We start from the raw sequence: 23,043 nt of genomic DNA, 5'->3' as shown, positions 1-23,043 counted from the left end.
ACAACACATCTAAAACAAAGTCTTGTTATTCCAGATAATACTATGACTTATTACCATCTCCGTATTAAACAAGATTAAAAATACCAGAAACTAATTTCTGCAAATGCTTCACCTCTGTTTTACCTGCTTCTGTGTACTTTAATCCTACTTTTACTTCTTCATGCTTTGCTTTTGGTGGTGGCCAGACAGTCTGGAGTCTCCCTGGAGTCTTGTCATCTTGCTCTGAGGGACTCAGGTCAGGCTGTTAAAATGATGCAAGAAAAAATTAAAGTCTGCAGTGTCAATTGATTCCACAACAGCAACCACCATGCTCAGCTCTAGATGTATGCTCCAGAATGCTCATCTGCCTCATTCTACCAATTGAAACAGTGCTCACTTGATTGGAAGGGGTACAAAGAAATCAGTGTAGAACCATAATTTGACAAGGAAAATAACATAATGCGTGTGACATACAGTAATACGCTGAAACTGTTCACATCAGTGTGGGAAGCTGTCTGTGTTTTGGTGAACCAGAGGTGGTCAAGAACACCAAGGAGTTTTACCTGTATCTTTTCTTCAGAGTGAAAGGACCCATCTGTGCTCCTCTTACATGTAAACATTAGTGCAATTCACCTAAGACACCATTTAACAATATAATTTTCTGGAAGCAGCTAGTTTATGAAATTCCTGCCCCACCTACAGCAGCTTGCTCAGTCCACATACCATGTAATACTGTCACATTAAAATGCTGTTGCAGCTGTTAATGGGACAGCACTGTCAACTGGAATGCTAAATTAACACTTTAAATGGGGAAAAAACAAACCCAAATCCAAACCACTAAACAAGCACTCTCATACAGGTCTAGGATTTGGGTTTTTTTTTCATCTATGGCATTTCTTGTAGCCTGATTTACAACATGCTGCTAAAAGCAACTGCACAGACACAACTGCAGTCACAGCAAAACCCGGTATGAAAGTGGCCCCAATGGCGCACACAAAGCAAGACCTTTCACTCTGGCTTTGCTCTGAGAAAATGTGCATTTACACTAGACCGGACATTAAGCAGACACTTATAAAAGCCACTCCTGCTGAATTCTGCACTTCCTCACTCACCCTGTATGAGGACAGCTTCCCAAAGAGGTTTGCTGTGAGCCTCGCAAATGCTTACTACAGCACAGCGCAAGGAATGGTGCAAGCAGGAAGAAGCAAGCCAGGAATGGGAAGAGCACATACAGACTGCAATTGCTGTACGAGCCACAGCCAATGAGTATCTCTTTTCTCCTCCCCATAGGTAATTTACTACAAACTAGTATTATCAGTCTACCCAGGTGTCACTGAAAATATTTTAAAAGTTTTTAATTTTACGTAAGAATAAAAATTTGAAAGAGAGTACAACCAACACAGCAAATTAACTTAAATAGCTTCTGGTGTAGGGCCCAATCCTGCAAATTTAATCATTAAGACAATTCCCCCCTTTAGCCATCCAGCACGATCTTTTCGACTGATTATACCTGCCAAAGATGTAGCTGTAAGAATTTCAGTTGAGGGAACCCCAACCCAAGGGTTACTCATTTAACTAAAGAGTTCAAATCACATTCAAAGTTATTTATCATTTTGGTTCTATGAAAACTTAGCAAAGGCTTGTTTTTTTTTTTAATTTCTTAAACATTTACTAACTAAATCTCCATATGCTTAACAATATTAACCTTACAAATGCTTACGTTACTCCATAACTTGAGCCATCTAACTGGAATCACAAAGTTATTTGCAGGTAAGGCTAAATGCTTATCAATATTTTCAAAGCCAGACACATGCATGCAAATAGGAAAAAAAAAAAACAACCTACTTTAAATTCTACATCTTGGACAAACTGAGTTGAAAATCATCCACAACTTCTTGTACAAGCTCTTACCACAGAATTATTCCTAACGGTAAAATGAAATACTACTTCTAAAAATAAAAACCTCAATGAAAAAAAAACAGAGTGAGATTGAGAAGCTATGAAATAATACTACAGTAGATATCTGCAGCACCAAACTGACATAAACCCATACTTACTATATGGACAACTGTTTTGTAGTGATCTTTCCTTAAAAATCGAAAACTGATTTTTTAAGCTGTCACTTCTAATTGAAAGGCTGTGACTACCATCAGCTTTTACTGAACTCTGCTACAACTGAAGATGATCAGGAATTTTGACAAATTAGCCCCAACATTTCTTCAGTTGGGAATCCAAAATTTGATACTGCCAAAAGAAGAGGACAAGTCTGACATTTTGACCTTCATTCCCCACCAATAATTTTTTTTAATCTATTTCCAGATCTTAGGAAGAAAAAGTAATTCAACCTACAGATTTGTCTGATGGTCCATCCCCAGGTTTCGATTTTGACCTTTCAAATACAGCTTTCAAGGACTCTTTTTCATTTCTCATTTTGCGTTTTATGGCTTCCAGCTCTGAAGTATCTGCAGTTGTTTCTTTTTTTGGAGGCCGTGTGAATAAAGCTTTAAAGACATCCAGTGCAGATTCAGCAGGGCTTGATTTTATTTCCTCAGAGGGAAATCGTGATTCTGTTTTGCTGGAGGCTTTGTTTTCTTGAGCTTCATCACTGTTCTCAGTCACCCCAGACCCTTCACCAGAATCCTCAGTTCTATCTTCATTCTTAGAGACATCTATGTTCAACAAGTGCGAGAGTTGTTCCAGGAAAGTAGGACTTGCTTTAAGTTCAGCTGATTTTTTTTTAGTGGCCAAACCTGATGTAATACTGGATTTCTTAACAGGCTGTCGTAATTTGAGCAGAGCTAAATCATTCTCCCTTGGTTTAATTTCTGTAACAGTTTCCCCATCCTCTGTGGTCAGTCCCTTTTTCCTCACACGTAGTCCACTAAAGAAAGCGGGCAGCTGGAAAGTCTTTTCAGCCAGTGCTGGTTTTTGGAGCAATGTATTATCAGCTAAAGGTCTTTGTTCTTCATCTGGAAGTTCTTGAGGGCATTCCCCTGTAGCAAGCAAGACACTGAACTGCTCATCCATTAACATTTTGTCTTTTCCACAGGAGTCATGCTCCAGAATACCATCCAGCTCTTTTGGGAGCTGCTCAGAAATTGGTGGGTGTAAGCCAATGTCATCTGTATCCACAGTGTCATCACTGTTGCTGTGTCCTTCTGATTCTGACTCTTCCTTATTTTGATTGTTGTTGCCCGAAGTCTCAGCAAACAAAGCAGCATTGTCTAGACCAGATTTGCTTGTACTGTTTTCACTGGTGTTTAGGTCCTTACTCTCCGTGTCCGATTCTGTATCGCTTATTGTCTGAACCAAAGTACCTTGTACAAGAATAGCATCCTTGTCATCATTGTCAGATTCAGACAAAGAAGTCTGTACAAACCTTAAATGGTGAAGAAGTAATTCATTTTGTTCAGCTAACTCCAGCTCCAGGTCCATGTGCCTACCAGACACTGGGTCAGCTTGGCCACTGGTACTATTCATGCCAGGCTGATTTTCTGAGTCGTCATTACAGTCATCATCATTCCTCTCATGCCAGGTGTTAGCATGAGTATTTATACTGGTGTGCAAAGGTTGAAATGCTTTAAGCACTGTTTCTTCTTTGGAAGCTGCAGATTCAAATTTAGTTGTAAATCCAAAAAGTGTTTTCGCTGAAAATGTAGTAAGAAGATCAGGTTCACTTTCTGCTATATTCTCCAGGTCTGAAAGATCAATACAGTCAGGCACTGCATTTTCTTCTTCCATGTTGCATGAAGTACAGAGTAAGTTTGCTTCTACTACTGCCACTAACTGCAAAACAAGTATTTACCGCACGCACTCAGGCAGCAGGCTGAACTCACTACAGGCACTGCAACAGACAGCGCTCCCCTGCCCTGCGAAGGCACCCAGCCTCCCCCAGGTCACCGGGCCCCTCCTTCCGCTTCCAGCTCTCCACCCGACCGCCGAAGGGGTCGTCGGGGCTCTCAACTCTACTTCAGGAGCAGCAAAAAAACCCACCGTAAAAAAGTTCTCAGCAGCGTCAGTAACTCGTTCCTTTACACAAAGGACTTTTTGTCACAGCAAATATGCCAACGCACTAATCTCGGCTGAAAATTCAACCAATGGTTACTGCTGGGACGCCTGCAATCCTACTGGCTGCACGCAGCTTCCTACGTGCTAAAAGCACAGAGCAGCTATATAAAGAAACCTCCCGGACGGAGCTGGGCACTACTTCCTTATCCCAGTACAGAAGCTGCGAGTGGTTTTCAGCAGAAAAGTCCTGATGAATTCTTTTGCGTAGTCTTTCCCCTTTAATAAAGATCTTCTTCTATAAATCCGTAACAACTCAAAAATGTCAAATGTAAACCTGAAGTAACAAATCCGAAGCTTCCAATGCCACCACCCGGAGTCTGTGCGGAGTCCCCAGCTCCTGTCTGGCCAGAGCGAACTCGCGTGAGTGCCCTTGAAGCCGAAGAAAGCAGGAAAAAAAAAAAGAGGCTCTCTTCCGATTTGCTGCAGGTTTCATCTGGAATGCAGATTTCAGCCTCCAGGGCCATGAACAAAAACCAACGAGACTGGTTTCATATTACTACTGTCCTAAGTCTGCACAGCTACTTCTGTGAACTGTACACAGGTACTTATCAAAGGCTTTTCCCGCCACACCCAGTGACTGGGAGCTCTTTGGGTGGGCAGGGTAAACAGCCAGCGCTCCCAGCGCCGAGTTAACTGTTTAGAAATCAGCCGGCTGTCCAGCCGCGCAGCACCAAGCGTGGGTTATTTCAAACCAGAGCACTCTCCGCTGACACACTTTTTGGTAACTTTCATGTAATTATATATATATTGCCACGGTAATGCTGCATGTGTGAGATTTGGTTTAGTTAATACTGGCAAAAACACTTAAAGGAAATCTTCAAGACTGTATAACTCAGTATTAACAGAAGCTGCCAGGGATAATACTTTTTTTTTTTTTCCTAAAACACCTACAAAGCAAGCACGAAATACTCTTAAACACCTTTGATATTCAGAAATTCAGTAACATTTAGGTAAGGTTCCCATCAAAAGTCTTCACTTTTGTTCCTTATTTTTGGAACTATAGACTGCAAATCTACAGGAATTGATACTCTTATATTCCCTGGCCTGTAAGAAGTTTGTTTAGTCAAATTTCCAGATTAGTACCTCAGAAATTCAAAGATACGATTCTTTTTTTTTCCCACAGAAGTCTGAGGGTCATTCTACGGTCAGCCGTTTAGCTGTGATGAGTAATCTTAAACAAGCAGCATGGGGAAAGCTGTCATTCACAGGGAAATCAGCTGCAGATCACAACACCGTGTCAGATTACTCAAAAACATTGAGAAGCTAAACATTAACAGACAAGCTACAAAACAAAGTATCCCAACACATTTAATTTTTGGTTTCATGTTTAAAAATGTACATTGTACAAAAAGTATGTATTTACCTTTTCAATATATTATAAAAGATCATAAGGTCAACCGCAAAAGTCAGCAGGAAGAAAGTTCCCCAAAAAACAGATTGTAACACTAAGGCCTTTGATGAAGCTTACAGGCACCTTTTCAATGACAGGCTTGCATGCATACCTACAGACAAAGGGCACTGGAATCATTCCCATCTTTATCTGTGATTTAACACAGAACAGTATCTTCTGCCATACTCCCTGCTCTGGACTTGCTTCTCCGCTGTGCTTAAACATCTGGTGACAAGGACAGAAATGACTGACAGGTCACAACTCCCCTTGTGTTCTAGGCTTAATATAGATAAACATCACAAAAGGAAGCCCTACTCAAAGAAAGAGACACCGTATCTTTATCACTCCCTGTACCAACCTACTCTTACAATCCCAGGGTTTGTAGAACAAATGGAAAGTAGCTACCTCAGCACTCATGATTTCCCTCTAAAACAGGAGTTCTTGAAGGCAAATCTATAGCATTTCCAAATTTAATTTTATAACAAATTACATATAGTGAGAGGACAGTGGGTAATGGGTTTAAACTGAACTAGACTAGATTTAGGTTAGATATAAGGAAGAAATTCTTTACTGTTGGGATGGGGAGACACTGGAACAGGTTGCCCAGAGAAGCTGTGGATGCCCCATCCCTGGAAGTGTTCAAGGCCAGGTTGGATGGGACTTTGAGCATCTTGCTTTAGTGGAAGGTGTCCCTGCCCATGCAGAGGGGTTGGAACTAGATAATCTTTAAGGTCCCTTCCAACCCAAGCTGTTCTGTGATATTCTGTGACAACTGGGGCAAAGTGACCCTACTGAACCAAAGTTTTCTACATTTAAGTTTACATCTACGTTCAACCATGGGATTAATTGTTCATTGTCCTTACACTTCATATAGTTATGCCTTGCTTATCTGCTTATGTACCTATTTGTTTGGGGGTTGGTTAACTTATGATGGCTAAACATTAAATCGTATTTTTCATGGATAGTTTCACTGCTCACTAACAAAAACTATATGTGAACAACTTCATGGTACGTTTTAAACTAAACATTCAGATTATGACAAATATTTATCTGTTTGTATTAATGACAACCCATACTTAGAATAAAACTTTACTGTAATAATCTAGAGTCATCAAGCTGTAACAGTTATATGAATATTGTACATAGGTTACTGAAAATAGTCACTATGTAACTATTTAAAATTTTAATATTACAGTACATATGAAAAGTTTAGTTTAAAAGTGACTTAAAACCAGGAAAGCCATACTTTATATCTAAACAACATCCCAACAAAACTTAAAAGACAATGATCAAATGAGCAGTGAAAAGAATGGTGCTTTGAGTGTCATGCCAAAGTTATGCAATGCGTTGAGATGCTAGAAAAAACAGAGATGAACACTGAATAACTGAACTCCAGAAGCAGAAATATAACTTATAAAGCCAGAGGTAATCTCATAAACCTGAAGAAAATGATACTGCTTTATATGTACTTTTGATAATAAACTTGAGAAAGCGAGAAGAAACTTTCAAGCTTTTTGAGCACTAGAATGAACAAGGAAACTTGGGTCTGTAACTGTCTCTGGAGAAATGATCAAAATCTGGAAGCTAGCTGATCTCTCAAATTCACCATGCAGCCCATAAACCCCCAACCTCAAATAATGGTTTTGTGAGGACTTATTTCTCACAGTCTGATGATCATCCCAGTGGACAGTGCCCTGATGAGGGACTAGATAACTGATTATGAAATACACATTGGTACTTACCCAGTAGAGTATTTCTGGGTAAAATACCTAGATCGATACATGCCCTTAATATTTTTACACAAGAAGGAGATCGTCATATTTTGATGTGTAAATGAGTCAGTTTGCTGGCAGAAGTGGTTTAATGCTGGGTGGATCTATCTCATAAGGGAAGTATCACTGAAGAGGTTGTAATACTGCATCTGAAGGAAGAAACAACTTCAAAATCTCTAGAAAAAATCAGTTATGATATTCATGTCACTTAATAAAACTGACAGCTCTCTGGTGCCTCAGAAAAGCCCCTAAAACCTGTCATAGCACCTTTCAGAGCAGTCAACTTGCTAATTATACAAAAGGACAATCATTCTTTACAGTTTAAAGCACATTTAATAATCCACACCCTTCCTGACCTACATTTTATCACAGACAGAAATCACACCTAGAGCTCACTCTTGTTCTGTTTCTGAGGTGTCTTAAGATCTCCCCTGAAGTAGGTTTTTAAACTATCTTTGAGAAAACACACAATAAGCCAGAATAAAGTAATCTAATTTCTATGACTGTCATACGACAGGACACAAGGCTTCCTGACCCCATATCTATTCAGATTGCCTTTTCAGATCTCTGTAATAGCAAACTAGAGAAACAAGAACAGGACCTGAAGACATTTTACAAGACATCCAAGTGGCTAAACATCTGTACTGTTTTTCAGCACAAAGAGCTTTAACCAAGAAAATGTGTATAATTTATTGAAAATAATAATAATAGAATCATAGAATGCACAAATTGTGTCAGGCTTCAGAAAAGCCACGTGCAGCTGCAGGCTGTGGTTGTGGTTGTGTGAAGCTCAGCTGACACAGTCCTGCCCTCTGCCCTGTCCCAGGCCCAACCCTTACTGGGCTGACTGATAATCTTAACATTTGCCTGCTGTCTTGTTTGTCTCTCCTGGTGCTTATCTGATTTTATACTTAGTATTTTAACTCCTTAAATGCTGTCAAATAGAAAAGGCAGAGAAGATGGAAGGAAATCTTTAAATCCTGGATTTTCATCATTATTCTCAGCCTTGTTACCTCACTGTGGACCGTTATGTGAGCAATTTTCCTGAGGTCTGAGGATCTGGATATCACCAACATAATCGTTTTAAATGCAAATAATTAAGTTTAGCCGTAGCAACAGAAACATAGATATGATAATTCTTATCAAAATTCAGCATTACATGATGTTAACAGAATGAGTGGGCACAAGACACACTTGGTGTAGGGAGCTGTAGAAATGTAATGTGGTTTTTATCATCTTCATCAAAATTCTACTTGACACTGAAATATGGACTACTTTAGAGAATTTGGAAGAAGATGATAATGGTTATATGTTTATAAAACTAGAAAGAACATTAAGAAAGCAAGCTAACTCTTATGAAGAAATGCATATTGTATCAATACATGTATGGAACAGTTAGCCTGTAAAACCTGTCACATCAAAACTCAGTGCTAATTCTGATACAGAATTTGTAGAAAGATGTGTTGACTGATCTCCTAGTTAAAACAAGTGGACATACAAATAACAAAGACAGGGAATAGAAGATCACTGTAAACTGTGTAAGTAAACTGAGTAAGATCTTTGTGCATTAAGGCACAAAGGCCGGCACTTAGTGTAACAAAGAATGGAGATGAATTTTTAATCTTTTCCCCTTGTGCTTTCCTTTTCTAGGTTGCTCTCTTTTCACCTTCTTTTAATTTCAACAGGCTTTTTGCTCCAAATCTACAGTATGATATAATAAAGATTAAACAAAAAACTGTATAAAATAAAATCCACAGTTATGTAAATTTGCCAATTTTTTTTTAATTACTACATATTAAGTTATATTAGCTGCAATTTCACATCTCATTTTTGTGCTTTTTTATCTGAGAAGAAATGTTGCATAAAGAATAGGGTGGAGCTGCATTTCTATTTTGTTTCATTATCTTCCATATCGCCATATCTTTTCTATGCTGGCTTGTGAATGAGAACACAGCATGCTCCAACTAAAATTTAAAATCCAACATAGGAATTTTTTTCAGACTTCTGATACAGATTGTGCACTTGAAATTCCTGTCGGAGCAGAGTTCATCCACTCTCTCACTCATTTATTTTATCTGCCTTCTCCCGACTACCAAAAACATAGAAACATCTTTACAATAACATTAGCAAACAGTAGTGTATCAATATGTGCACATATACAAATATATTATAAATTTCTGTAAGGACGATCCTAATCCATAGAAAGCATTCAGTAGGAAGCTTGGGGTTTCACATTGTCATTATTATGAATGTAACTGCTTTTTGATCAATCAGGTTAAACTTTTTCTTCCAACATCATCACATGGGTGGGTGTAGCACAACTGTGAGGAAATATATTAGTCCATTTCAGTTGCTATTTCCTGGAAACATCATCTTTGTTTCAGAGTTCCTCTTCAGACACAGACACATTTTTTGACCACAGTTGTCTTCTTGTCCAGTCTGAGGAGTGCACAGGGAAGACAACAACCTGGGAATTGACTGCCATCACCAGACCAACTCAGGCAACCTATTTTTGGCCATTATCTTTCTTATAGGCTGGTTGTAGCAGTGCTGCAGTCTAACGGATTCTGATGGCAGCACCGGCAGCAGCCTTCTCACTACCATTCTTTCGGCAGCTCCTCCTTCAACCTTTGTCACGCAACTAGACATGGACTCATCCTTAAGCAGAAAAATAGTCTACCAAATGCAAGGGCTCTGTGAGTAATTCAGCCCAGAGTTCAGCTCTGAAAGACTTTCAAGAGTCACAAGGAGTAAGCTGCAGGATAAAGTGTCCTAGTGGGTCATTAACAACCCATCAGCGCATACTGAGCACCCCTCTTTTTAGAAATGGAGGCTTTTGTTCTGCATCTTTTGGAAACACTGAAATAAGTATTCTTTCTTCAAGAAACTGAAGTCATTCCCTTTTTCACAATTTAATTAATTGGACAGAAAATATGGCTTTAAAAAACGTGAGCAAATGGAAACAAACTGCTTATTAAGCTTAGAAACCTCTTACTTTACTCAAATTATTGTTCTTAAATGGCTTTTAGCTTGAAAGTCCTTCTGCTCTATATAATGACTTTGTAAATGCAAAAGAAGTATCCTCACGGACTGGATTATTCCTGTTGTAGCATATATTTGTAGCAGTGATGACAACTACGTCACAGTACTTTTCAGTCCAGTAATTCGTTTTCATCTCAACATTTTATTACAAGGATAACCCCGTACCATCACTGTAATACAACAACATTCTAATGAATTATTTTCAGAAAGGAGGTTAGAAGAAATTAATTTTTTAACAAGCTCAAGAGAATAATGAGTAAAAGAATGCTACAAGAGTTTAAAATGTACTTCTAAGTCAATTCTGGTATTTCTACCAATAGATGTCACTGTTACACAAACTGCCTTATGTAGTCTGGTCTTTAAAGCATTTTCTTTCAGCCATTCCATCCTTTTTATGTTTCTTTCCTCTTCTACTACATTCTGTTCCTTTGCCCCTTCAGTTTGAAAATACTGCCAAACATGGCTATCTGTAGGCTAGTTACTGCTCATCCCTGGAGCATATGCATATCTCCAGCTAGATTAGTCCAGGTCATGTTGAGTAAATATCTTGCATTGTGATTGACTCGGGTTGCCATCAATTGTCTTATAACCCAGGAAGTTTAGAAACTTTTCCTATCAAATTCCTGGCCAGTCTGACTTAAGTTCTAATTCAACTGCTCCAAAACTCTGAGAAGCAATAGCATGGCTCCCAGCAGTCCTGGGCTCTGCACACACACAAGCATGTGCGCATGGTACATGCACTCACACATGCACACACACACATTGCTTGCCGATTTTAATCTTCCTGGTATCTGTTCTTATCCTTGGCATCTTTTAGTTGCTAGCATCTTCAATCCATTTCCAAGAAAACAACTAATTTAAAATAAACACCCATCACGATTTTAAAAACATCATATATCAATCTATTTGTATAATTTAAAAAAAAAATCTGTATGTATTGCTCTCAGGCTTAGCAGCACATAGGCATATGGATGCACAGACCATCTGGAAAACTGTATTTTATCCAAAACTTTGGAGTTTGTCAGATATTTTGGAACATGGTTTTAGACATACTATGAAAAAATGCATGCCAGAAATGTAATTGTATATAATAAATGCTTGTTGAAATCCCATATAGCATGAATAGTAACCTACTCACATTCAGTTCCAGGCTCAAATGCAGCATATTTCTATTGATCTTCTCTTTCTCACTGAAATGAGCAAATGGGTTTGAGAGCCCCACTGTGCAATCCAAACCCCAGGTATCTTCATCTCTGTTTGCCACATCCAAATTAGTCAGCCGTTCAGTGAGGTGATCCTTTAAAGCTGAATCTGCTGGAATGCAATGTGAGATGAAATGAAATAAAATGAAATAAAATAATAATAAAAATAAAATAATTGTATGCATCTGCAGATAATCCCTGCATATAGAAACTTCTGTATCTTTTTGAAATTCTGGTACACACAATCAACATACGCACTTAAAGTCCTGCTTATTTACAACAAAATATAATGGCATAAATGGGGTACATATTTTCACTGAGAAAAAAAATGGTTTTGTACTTAATATTTGTGGGACAGATCTAGCAAAAAAAGTGGGCTGCTTGTCTTTCCCTCATACACAGATACACATTGTGTGTAAGGTGCTTGAGATTTCATCTCCCCTGCCAAGGCACTCTTGCTTGTCCTCCTGAATGTGCCTGTGACACATTTATATTTCAGAGGTGGTTGTCAAGTATAAAACTAAGCTAAGGAAGCTCAACAAACTGTTTAGACAAACTTTGTAACACTGGCTAAAAAGAGTCTTAGCGGGGACTGCCCCAATCCACATTAGTCCATTACACCAGATGCATAAAAAGCAGTCTTTCAATCAAAAGTGGTATGTTAACACTTGATCCAGTAGCCTTAAACATAACATCAACCTAGCTGGGGGGTAGTTTAGCTACAAACAACCAGGTGTGAATTTAGTACAAGAGATAAGAGCAAAACCTGATAGCCAGCAATACACACCCCTACCTCATGCACTGCAACCACCCAGCACTCTCCCATTCACAGAATTGCTGGATTACTGGTCCCCCAAAGGAGTAGTAAGTCTTTTTCTCCACCATAGTTTCTATTTTAACAATGAGAAAACCAGTGAATGCCACTAAGTCAGTGTGTTCTCTGATGTGAAATGTCTGACATGCTATAGGGCATATACACCTCTTTTTATATTCTCTAGGATATATACACTCTTTCATATACACAGACTCATCAATCTTGGAACATTTTCATGGAAAATTTAGATGCTATCACAATTCCTCGCTGCTATATATGGTGGCTTAGCATTATACAAGCAATTGAACTTACAGTTTTGTAACTTATTTTTAATTTTTTGCATCTTCCCTAAATTTAAAAGACCATGGTAAAAAAAGAGGCACTAGGATCGAATCTGTAGGCCTGTTTGCTTAAATATAGGCTGATTTTCAAACTTTTTGAAAGCTTACAGCTCCAAATAATTTAGGTGCCATGCTGTATCACTAAGCAGAGTAAAATAAAACATTTGGCAAAATGGCCAGCAATCCAAAGTAAGATCAGGTATTACTGTGTGAATAAAATCATCTATTCACACAAAATCTCAGCATAAGATCCTATCAAAAGACAGCATTTTTGCAAAAAGTGTATTGTACATACTTTACACTTTTGGAAAGTGTGCTGTCCATAAAATATGAAACTGTATCAACATACTAAAACACAAAACAGTATAATTTAGGATGTGTTCAACTGCAGATGTGCCATCTTTAGTAAGATCACGTATCTACAGAGAACTTTGCTGACTGTCTGAATCATTGCTTTTCTTTATACTTTTACACATTTAACAAACTTTTTTTCTTGTTGGCCCTTATTTAATTATGAAAGTCATTCTGATATTTAGAAAACTTAGGTTCAGAAATACAAATTTGTTTTGATTTTGTAATTATCTATTCACTGGTTGCCCACCCCACACAGCATTACCTCTAGTACTTCAAAGCTTGACTACAGTTGCATTCTGCAATCAATTTCAATCAATTTAAATCAGTTTCAATCTCCTCCATTTCAAGATACCTGTTCTAGGTCAGCTACTGCTAAAGTGCTAAACTCCTATGTAGCAGTGAATTTTACCCATAATGTGGTTATTCTAATGATTTTCATTGATTCATAAGCGATGATACAGAGCTGTCGCAAGGGGAGGGGCCACATTCAGAACTCTTTCTTGCAGCAGCTGTTATTTCCCAAAATTAACCATGACATAGCTAAGAACAGTCAGCCTGCCAAATGCTTTCTGGGCTACTAAAAAAAAATTAGTACCTCCCTCAGCTGCAGAGATTCAGGTTTTGTCCAAATTTAATTTTTCTCACGACCATATTAATTTATGGCACTTTTGCTGTTGGCAGCAATTTGCTCCTATGTCTGTTACCAAACCTCTATTCACCTTCTATTCCAGTTGTTACTTAATGTTCTGTTTCCTGTGTTTACCCTGCAAGATGATGACCAAATTCTTCCCTGAACCATTTCCCACCTGTATGCACCATTATCATACAACCACTTCTTTGCTAAAGGACCTATCCACTTCAGCAGACAATGGAATAGGAAAGGATAACTTTAATCATCTATTTTATTTTAAGCAAGTTTTTATATACTTAGCCCTATTTTTCCCTTAAGTTCACCAGTCTGTCAGCTCCAATAGATGGATTTTACTGCTACTTACACTTATCCAGGAAACTTTTTTTTTTTTAATTGGCAACCCACTGCAAGGAAATTTAGATTGTTTATATAATTTCAGAGACTCCTGTTGAATTAGGTTTATTTTCTATATAAATTTACAGTTAATGTTTTAAATACAAGAGTGGTTGCTTAAAACAAAGATCCCATATTTAATGCATGTATATACAAACATGTTTATATCCATTCATTGATAGGCTAAATTTAGGAAGTTTTAAAATGCATATGCTTATCCTTTAGCCAACTTAACAGATTTGAGAAATTTTTTTCTCTATTTGTTTGTTTTCCTCTGGGAAAAAAGGGCTTCCAAGGGAGTCCAAGTGTCTTCCACGTTTTGCAATTTACACCAATTAGGTAGTGCCTCCTATGTACACTGAATGTAGAAAGAAGACTGCCTAAATACAGATTTGCTGCCACCTGTTGTCCCAAGGGAATGGAAGTCAGAGCAAAGTAAACGCAGGAAGACTGAGTACTGCATGCTTCTATGGCAATTTTTACCACACAGACTTCGTGAGTGTAAGTAAAGAACTTGTTTATCTTGTCCAATGTACAGATAAGACAAATGAGGTACTGAAACCTCAGGGATACAGGCACGGTCATATCATCAGACTGTGATAATAAATAGTATATCCAGGATCTCCTAAACCCTCCAGTCCTGTGCTGAACCTACATAATTAGAAGGTCATTACACCTGTCTTTTTTTTTGTACAAATGACACATTCTTGTCATAGAAAGTCTTTTAAACATGATTTCTTAAATTAGCAAACAGGCATATTAGATAACATGTAATAGATTTATTACGTCACCGTTGCGGAATCCACAGTTGCTATGGGACACGGTATGTTTTTGCTGGGCAGTGTCTGTCTCTAGAATGCTTCTTGGTACTTTCTGAGCTGTCTTGGGAAAGGTACTTGGGGAAAAAGAATCAGCTTCTCAAATTAAATTTTTTTTGTTTGTCCAGTCAATTAGGATGAGTCATAATATGCATAACCTGTGGGAACATTGTTTGCTTAACCACAACACACTTAAGTCTGAGACCAAAGTTTACACTGTGTTTTTCTAGCTTTTGGTTCCCAATCACTAGTCATTCTATATTATATTAATCTTTTAATTGCACTCCAAGATTTCTAGACTGCGTTGTTGTATCACACAGGATAAAAATATAATGGTTATTCTTTTTGTACTGTGATTTATATGTAATGTACAATTCTACTGCCTATTTGGTTAAATACTATAAGCACTTATATGTGAAGCATGAATAAAGCAAGCTTTAGACACTTGCATTCACTGCTTCTTGGAAGGAGTGAAAAGAAGGTAAATAAAACAAAATTTAAGTTTTTGTATACCTCTTGAGAACAAGTTTCAGAATGCCAAGTTTTGTGGACGTTTAAGATTTTGGGGGTCTTCAATTTTAGAAAGAAAAACAAACAAAACAAAATAACCAAGTAGATTTATACAGTAAATGGACCACAAAAGTACAACAGTCTAAGTGGCAAAATCACTTATTTAAAGGCACTGTTTTGACAGCAGATCTGAACATCAGAACTACATTTAGAGCACTTAAAATATTACTTACTGGAAGACAGTGATATTACCATAGGGATTTAGCTGTTCCAAGATCTTACATCAGCAAGTCCCAGCATGTTAAACAATCTTTGGTATAATTCCTTCCCCAAATACATTAGGCGTGAGTAATGTTACTGAAAGCATTGGTGGAATGTGAGGGTAACCTCAGCTGAAAAGTCAACGTATTTTTTAAAAAATATGGAAATCCAAAATACGCAGATCCCACCAAAACTAATTTTTTGCAGTGTGCGCCTCAAATGTTATGATCCAGCCTTCTTGCCTTTTTCTTTCTAAATCAGGAACCAAGTAGTAAATGCATCCTGACTTTTCATGTTTAAAATTTCTCTTTTCTTTTTGTTGCTACAGACACCAGTTTAATAAATCTCAATTTAAAAATAGCATTGGAAGTAGTCTCAGCAGTTTCAGATTATGCATATCCCCATGCACATGCCATATGTGGTATCTCAGATCTTTTAGCACGTAAAGAGATTCATTCTGTCTAAACATATAAATTCTGCACCAAATATTCCCATGTATGTAGCTGATGCAGAGGACAGTAAGATATTTTTTTTGGGGGAGTTAAACTCTCTTTTGAAGTTGAAAAAATAGGAATAACTTGGGAGAAAAATACGAAAAGCTGAAAGGGAATTAAAAAGTCTAGATGGCGACCTCCTCCTTCCCTTTTAATTTTCCAGATTTCCTTCACGGGAAGGAAGCAAATAGAAGAAGCCTGTTTGCTTCGCTAGAGACTCGAGAAGACTGAAGAAAAATCTTAGTATCAATACAGTCTTTGTATTGAATAGCATGTAAAGCAGTACATAGCTTTCTGCACAGAAAAGTGCACAAAGACTAATAAATGCTCTTAACATTAAGAAAATCTCTAGATAAGTGCAAGACTAGAGAAACTAGAAGAAGATGCTAAATACTGCCTTTGGGAATGAAGATACATGTGACTTCTGTCATCTTTCCTCCTATTTCCTATATTCTGTTTGATCTGTATTGGAGCATGTGGCGATTCACACTGTAAGCAGTTTAGCAAAATCCTGCTGAAGATTGCCTGTGTTTCTACAGTACATTTTGCATGATGACAAATCATGATTTTAAAAAAGCTGGGCCTGCTATTTGCTAGACTGCTTTAACAAAGAAGCCTGAATAGCACAGTACTGAGTACATTTTTTTTAAATCAAATCCCTGAAAGTGTTGAACAGAAGATCAAAGTTCTGGAGAGGCAAAACCTTGCAGTGGCAGTGGAGGACTGGGGTCCTTGTAATGCTCAGAGAACTAGAAGCTCCTGGAGTATCAATATCTAAATGAAAAATACATTGTCTTTTGGTTGTGTCCTGTTTCTCCCAGCAAAGACTAAATACAGTTTAGTTACTGCTAGTAACGAACAAAAATGTTGAGAAATCTATTATCAACTAAGACCTCTGTCTCAAGCTAGCAAGTAAAGGTTAGTGTGTTACTCTGAAGTGTGAACTCAAAGTAGGATATCTTCCCACAGGAGGAGATAAATTGTACACAGCCTTGACATGTGAACTTCTAACATAAAAAAGTGAAGATAACATTCTCTGGCCTAGAAGATTTGAGTGTACAACTACTAAACACAGGAATGTGAAGGAAATCCAAAATATTTATTTTCTTTCAGAAAACATATGTGCAATTTCTCAGTGTAGAGTGCATCAACTCTAAAAGTATGTGATACAACTCAAAGATGTTTAAAAAATGCTTCAGATTGGTCACAGACCTGAGAAAGATTAGCAACATGTATCAAACCCTATAAATTACTTGCATAAATTTCATGGTTTTGTATTAAAATAACTTTCTAATTAGGCTATTGACATTGTGGGGTATTTTTAATTACAGATTTACATTTACAGTAATTTATATACGTTATAATGCTTTTTTCCTCCAATGCCATCTACTTACTCTAGACAAAAAAAATCCTAATCCCTAATTGATCAAACTCTAATTGCATAAATGAGAATACTTACAACTAACTTGGTGTAGAAAAAATAGTAAATTTGGATTAGGAAAGAAAAATAAGAGCAAGATCACGAGCAGAAAAATGAGAGAACCCTATTCAAGTTTCAGTGCTGTGCAACCACCCAATAAGGGCCCAAGAAACCTGAGGAACAAGAACTCTGACAAGTACAGAATGTATTTGCTGAATTAAGATAACAGTCCTCAAGCTACTGTGTAGTTTGACCCTACTCAGCATACTGTTTTAGCACATACTCAAATTTAACAAGTTTAGTTGCACTGAGCAAATCACAAGCAGGACCTGACTTGTCACTTTCCAGACATACCTTGTTTTCAGATGTAAGTGGGATGCTCTCCAAGTGTTCACAATTTTCGTTATAAGCAAAGAAACAAAGATAGAAAAAAAAACCCAAGAGGACATACATGGGAAGCAGTTGGCACTTCAGTGCAAATTCTTAATCTCTTACTGTTCTCACAGGAATTGTATATGCCAACAGCCAAACCCCACAGTCAATGTAGAGACCAAGGTTCTGAGCTGCAATGCAAGGAACTTTTAGCAAATGGCTCATTTTTAATGTCAAAGAATTTTAGTTCTCACAGTAACTTCCAGATTGGGATAATACCCAAAGTAATCTAGTTAAAAATCCAACCAGCATATATTAATTTTACAACATTTCCCAAATTAGCAATTAGTGGGCATATAAAAATTATATATTACACAGGGCTTTGAAATATATAACAATTCACATATGCTTTTGGTATTAAGCATGTACTAAATGATAATTTTCCAAAACCAGTTTACAACTGTTTCTTTCATTACCTGAAGATATTTCTGTATAATCACAGTACATACTATACTTTTTATGGATTACACTCAAAGCTGAAGCTTACTTAATACCACAATTGCTGTCTAGCGCGAGGGAAGTGTTTTACTGTCTCTTCTTATAAGTGGTTTTCCTATCTGTGACCTTAGCCAGTGAGCTGAAAGAATGTGGAGGAGGAAACTGATGTTTAAATTCTTTATTCCCTATTTTGTTTAGCAAGATTTAACCATGCAAGCAATAGTCTTATATTAGAAAACTGTGGCTCGTGCAATAGGAGAATAAAGAAGTACAAAGAAAATCCAGACAAAAACCTACACAGTTGAAAGATAACATCTTTCAGGCAGCAAGCTAGGAATAGAGTCTACAAGAGTCCTTGACCACAATGTCAGTAGGTTAAGTAAATTTAATAATCTACTTAATGACTTAAAGTGTTTACATTACTTTTCTCATGTGCTTTATAGAATATTTTCCCTTACTCACTGGCTCTCACTCTTCTGTTTGGAAAGACAGTCACACCAGTAAGATTTGGTTTGGGCATTAGATAAGTGAAAAAGCATGACATGTGTAACAAGATTGATTATAAATAATCTACATCTTTTACAATACACTTAAAAATGTTGAAAACTGCTAAACTCTAAAACTGAGGAATCTATTTGCAGAGGTCACTTCTACATTGCACAAATGTTCTTATATACAGATTTTCAGTACAAGTATTAAGATCTGAATTAATGAAATATGGATAGAAATGTGCAAAAGCACCAGCAGCAACAATTAAAATAATAGCCTGTACAGATACCTAGGGACATTACTGACATCAGCAAAACTAATTAACACCGTGTTATTTATATGTAGACCATGGTGCATACGATTCATCAGTGGAAAACTGCACTCTAATAACAGGAGGAGGATGACAAGAGAGTTATACATGTGGTACATGTCCTGTGCTGTTCTTCTTCCTCCTCATGGAAAAACACTACATTCTTTTGCCTGTTATCCAACAGGCCAATAGCCACAGTTACTGAAAAACGTGAAACAAAGACAATGGGCAGCAACCTTGCTTAACATCCATGACAGGCAAAATACCCAAGCTTTTGTGGCAAAAAGATCATGCCATACTAACTGCTGAGTCTACGGGTAAAAAAATCTTTTTTATCCTTAGGGGACAAACCATTTGAGTCTAGAATGACTCCAGTGATGTAGTGAGGACTTGACAGCTGGTGTCTCTTGTTCTCTATAACCTCATTAGCAATGCTGGCCATGCATGTTACCTTGAATGAGTGATAACATGCTGGGAGTGGCAGAATCAACTAAGAGAATCCATTTCCATAGAGATTTTAGAGACTATTTTCTTCTGTAATGTCTCACAAAAATTGTTGTTACATTAATTTCCTACCTCCAGCTGGAAGGATGTCGGAGTTAGTGGCATCACAACTACTAATCTAATAGCTAATTATACTAATAAATAGTACTACTGTTTAAAGAAGCCCTCCATAGCTGCACTATAGTATATAGCTGTAGTATATAGCTGTACTGGTTTCAGACACAAACTAATATCTCTTCCTGATTCTGCACTACGTCATGCAGGTGCACCAGCTGAACTCTACACCAATTGGATATTTCTACACTGTCACACAGTGTAAATCTACCCTCTGGGAATTAATCACCAAGCTCTTAATTCAAGAATGAGTTGAACACTGGCTCCTTTTCTTGGTTACCTTTCCTTACTTTTATTCCAGCACCTGTCTTCCATTTAAAGAGAGGTCACAACTTCTTGTTCACTGCCTGGGGCTGTGGTGGTGGTAAGAAACAGCGCAGGTTGGATGACGGATGCCCTCTACAGATACAGTATTTTACAAGAAATACCAACAGTAAGACTCAATGAAATGTGCAACTGATTTTAATTTTTGAATGCCCGTTACTTAGACACATTTGATGGAAAGCTAAAAATATATTCTTAACAAAAATTATCTTCCAGAAAAAATCAATAGCTTCCTTCAAATATTTTTAATATAACTTTTTTTTTTTCTTGTAAACCAACATTTTTTCTCCAAGCTGTTTCTCACAAGTAGGTAAACAATTTCAGTGGACATTTCAAAAACTTCAATTTAAGATAAGAACACAAGTTGTATAAAATTATCAAAAATTATTAAAGGTTGATGAATTTGTATGAACTGAAAGAATCAGTGACGGGCATCAGTAACAGCTCCAACTGTAGCCCATAGCAATACTTAATACTTACTAATTAACAAATTATCACCTTACATACCTTCATCTCAGTGTGTAACCTGTCCTATCCCTACTACAGACAGTGCCAAATTCATATGTGCAGGAATGCTATCTATTAAGTTAAAGATACAATCCTCAATATATATACTCCCATAAGCAATGATTAATACACAATAATCTAGAAGAAATTAAAAGGTACTAAATGTAGTGCATTTTAGCTTGATGTTTTACTAAAAAGTGATGACAGATAAGTCCAATGAAGAAAGATGTAGAACTAATATTAATGATGAAATGCTCATTTTCAGTATTAAATTTTTAAAAATAAAATAAATGTTAACACAGGAAATGACAGATCCAAAAGAAAGGTTGGTTACTTTTTTTTTTTTCTTTTTCAGGATTTAAACATTAGTGGGGTTTTTGCTGTTTTTGTTGTCGTTGTTTTGTGGGGCTTTTTTTTAAGATCTACCTTTAAATGTTCTAATCCTGTAAATTAACACATAGAGCTATGCCAGGCTCTTATGAGTGGAAGGATTTAATCTATACAATCAAGTAAAATTTTGTGATTAGCAGTGAATTTAATGCTAAACAAACAAAATAACACAGTACACAAGAATTAACAGTTCTAAATGAGAAAGAGGAAACATGCTTCAAACAACATAAAGCAGGTCAGGCTCAGCTAGTGACCAGTAGAGACAGAGAATAACAATCTGTTTTTAATGGTGAAGGACTTACATTATTTGTCTCCAAAGAAACACCAAAACTTCTCAGAATATCTGAGGGTATAATGAGTGAGAGATGTGAGTGAACTGAAGGCAGAAAGAAATGGGGCAATGACAGTGCTTGTGCCAGTCAAGATGCCAAAAGAGAGACAAAGCAGAGGAAGTAATAAATGGAGGAGCTGGATGTAAATTGTCCAGGGTCAAGGATTAAGATGAGAGGAAGATGGAGAGGGAGAGCTATGACACAAAAGACGGTGAGAGAGAAAGCAGATGGAGATTTAGGAGGAGAAACAGACTGTGAAAGGATTCCAATAAAGTATTTAGTGCTCTGTAACTACCACAAGTACTAGTCAGGAAGATTTTCTTGGCAAAGTATACAATCAAGCATCTTAAGCAGCTGAATTTATCTGGGAGGGCCGGTTCCTTTAAGACATAAGCAGTAAGAAAATAATCCTGATATTAAGAATTTGCTTGTCAACACATTTAACCATGTGAGTACTGAACATGGTCAAGTGGAAAGACAACAAGCCTGTCACTTACCACTCCATATAAGTTAAAATGTAATCATGGGTTTGTTTACATGACATCAGGCCTGCTGGGGTACACCTGTCTCAAAAGGGAGAAAGGATCTTTGCACAGGAATTAGAAGGGCTCATTGAAAGAGCTTTAAACTAGATGTGAAGGAGGAAAGGGATGTCTTGGGTTCAGCTGTAGCAGTCATTTTTGCCCTTTTTAGTAGCTGGTGCAGCGCTGTGTTTCCAACTTTAGTCTGAAAGCAGTGCTGATAACACACTGATGTTTTAGTTACTGCTAAGTAATGTTTACTCTGATCAAGGACTTCTCAATCTCATGCTCTGCCAGCTAGGAGGGGCACGGGAAGCCGGGAGGAAGCAGAGACAGAACACTTGACCCAAACCAGCCAAAGGGGTATTCCATACTACAGCACATCATGCCCAGCATGTAAACTGGGGGGAGTTACCCAGAAGGCCCGTATCGCTGCTTGGGTAGGGCTGGGTATTGATCAGTGGGTGGTGAGCAATTGTATTGAGCATCACTTGTGTTTATTATTTTCTTTTCCTTTTCTCCTTTAGTTTTATATTCTCACCCATTGTTATTTCCCTTATCATTATTATAATCTGTGGTAGTAGTAGCTTTGTATTGTACCTTAGTTACTGGACTGTTCTTATCTCAACCTGTGGGATTTACATTCTTTCGATTCTCGCCCCTATTCCTCCAGCAGCTGGGGGGGACGAAGGGGAAAAAGTGAGTGAGCAGCTGTGTGGTTCTGAGTTACCGGCTGGGCTTAAACCACGACAGGGATAAAACAAGTCTCACTAGAGATAAGCCTTAGGGGCAGCACACCCCCAGGGATACTGTTTGATGGATGGTTTGATAATGCTGATCTTGGAGGGATGGTGTATTATCAAGATCCTCAGTGGAGGCAGGGGATGTAGATCCATGCAGCAGCAAAGACACCAGGCTTATTGACCTGTTAGAAACTACTGAAGTGGACACACGGAATTAGGTCTTCTCCCCCTCAAAAGGTGGTGGGATCAATAGGCCAGCTGAAGTGCAGCTACACCAGCATACACAGCATTGGCATAAACAGCAGGAGCTAGAAGCCATTGTACAGCGGAAAAAGTATGACATAGTTGCCATGTGGCGGGGTAGCCCTGTATATTAGGAAGCGTTTTGATTGTCTAGAGCTAACTGATGGTGTTTATGGGTAAGAATGAGGGGGAAGGCCAACCAGGCAG

The 23,043-nt window shown here is 37.7% G+C and overlaps 1 protein-coding gene across 6 annotated transcripts in view; it reads right to left on the bottom strand.

Annotated features, from left to right (window-relative positions):
* The window catches only part of FMN1 (formin 1), a 189,289-nt gene that overhangs the window by 128,025 nt on the left and 38,221 nt on the right, over positions 1–23,043 (bottom strand). For 3 of the 6 annotated variants that reach the window (XM_062619315.1, XM_062619314.1, XM_062619317.1), the window contains exons 3-4: positions 11,390–11,565; positions 124–241 (exon numbers count right to left, since the gene is read on the bottom strand). In XM_062619315.1, coding sequence (XP_062475299.1) covers positions 124–241; positions 11,390–11,565 — 294 coding nt within the window. Of the gene's footprint in view, positions 1–123; positions 242–2,328; positions 4,178–11,389; positions 11,566–23,043 lie in introns of those variants that run through there. The other 3 variants (XM_062619318.1, XM_062619319.1, XM_062619316.1) reach the window with 2 other exon arrangements.

This window comes from Pezoporus occidentalis, unplaced genomic scaffold (assembly GCF_034315485.1).
Source record: "Pezoporus occidentalis ecotype Australia unplaced genomic scaffold, CSIRO_AGI_Poc_V1 ctg21, whole genome shotgun sequence".
Classification (NCBI taxonomy): domain Eukaryota; kingdom Metazoa; phylum Chordata; class Aves; order Psittaciformes; family Psittacidae; genus Pezoporus; species Pezoporus occidentalis.
This window is presented reverse-complemented; position numbering and strand designations above follow the sequence as displayed.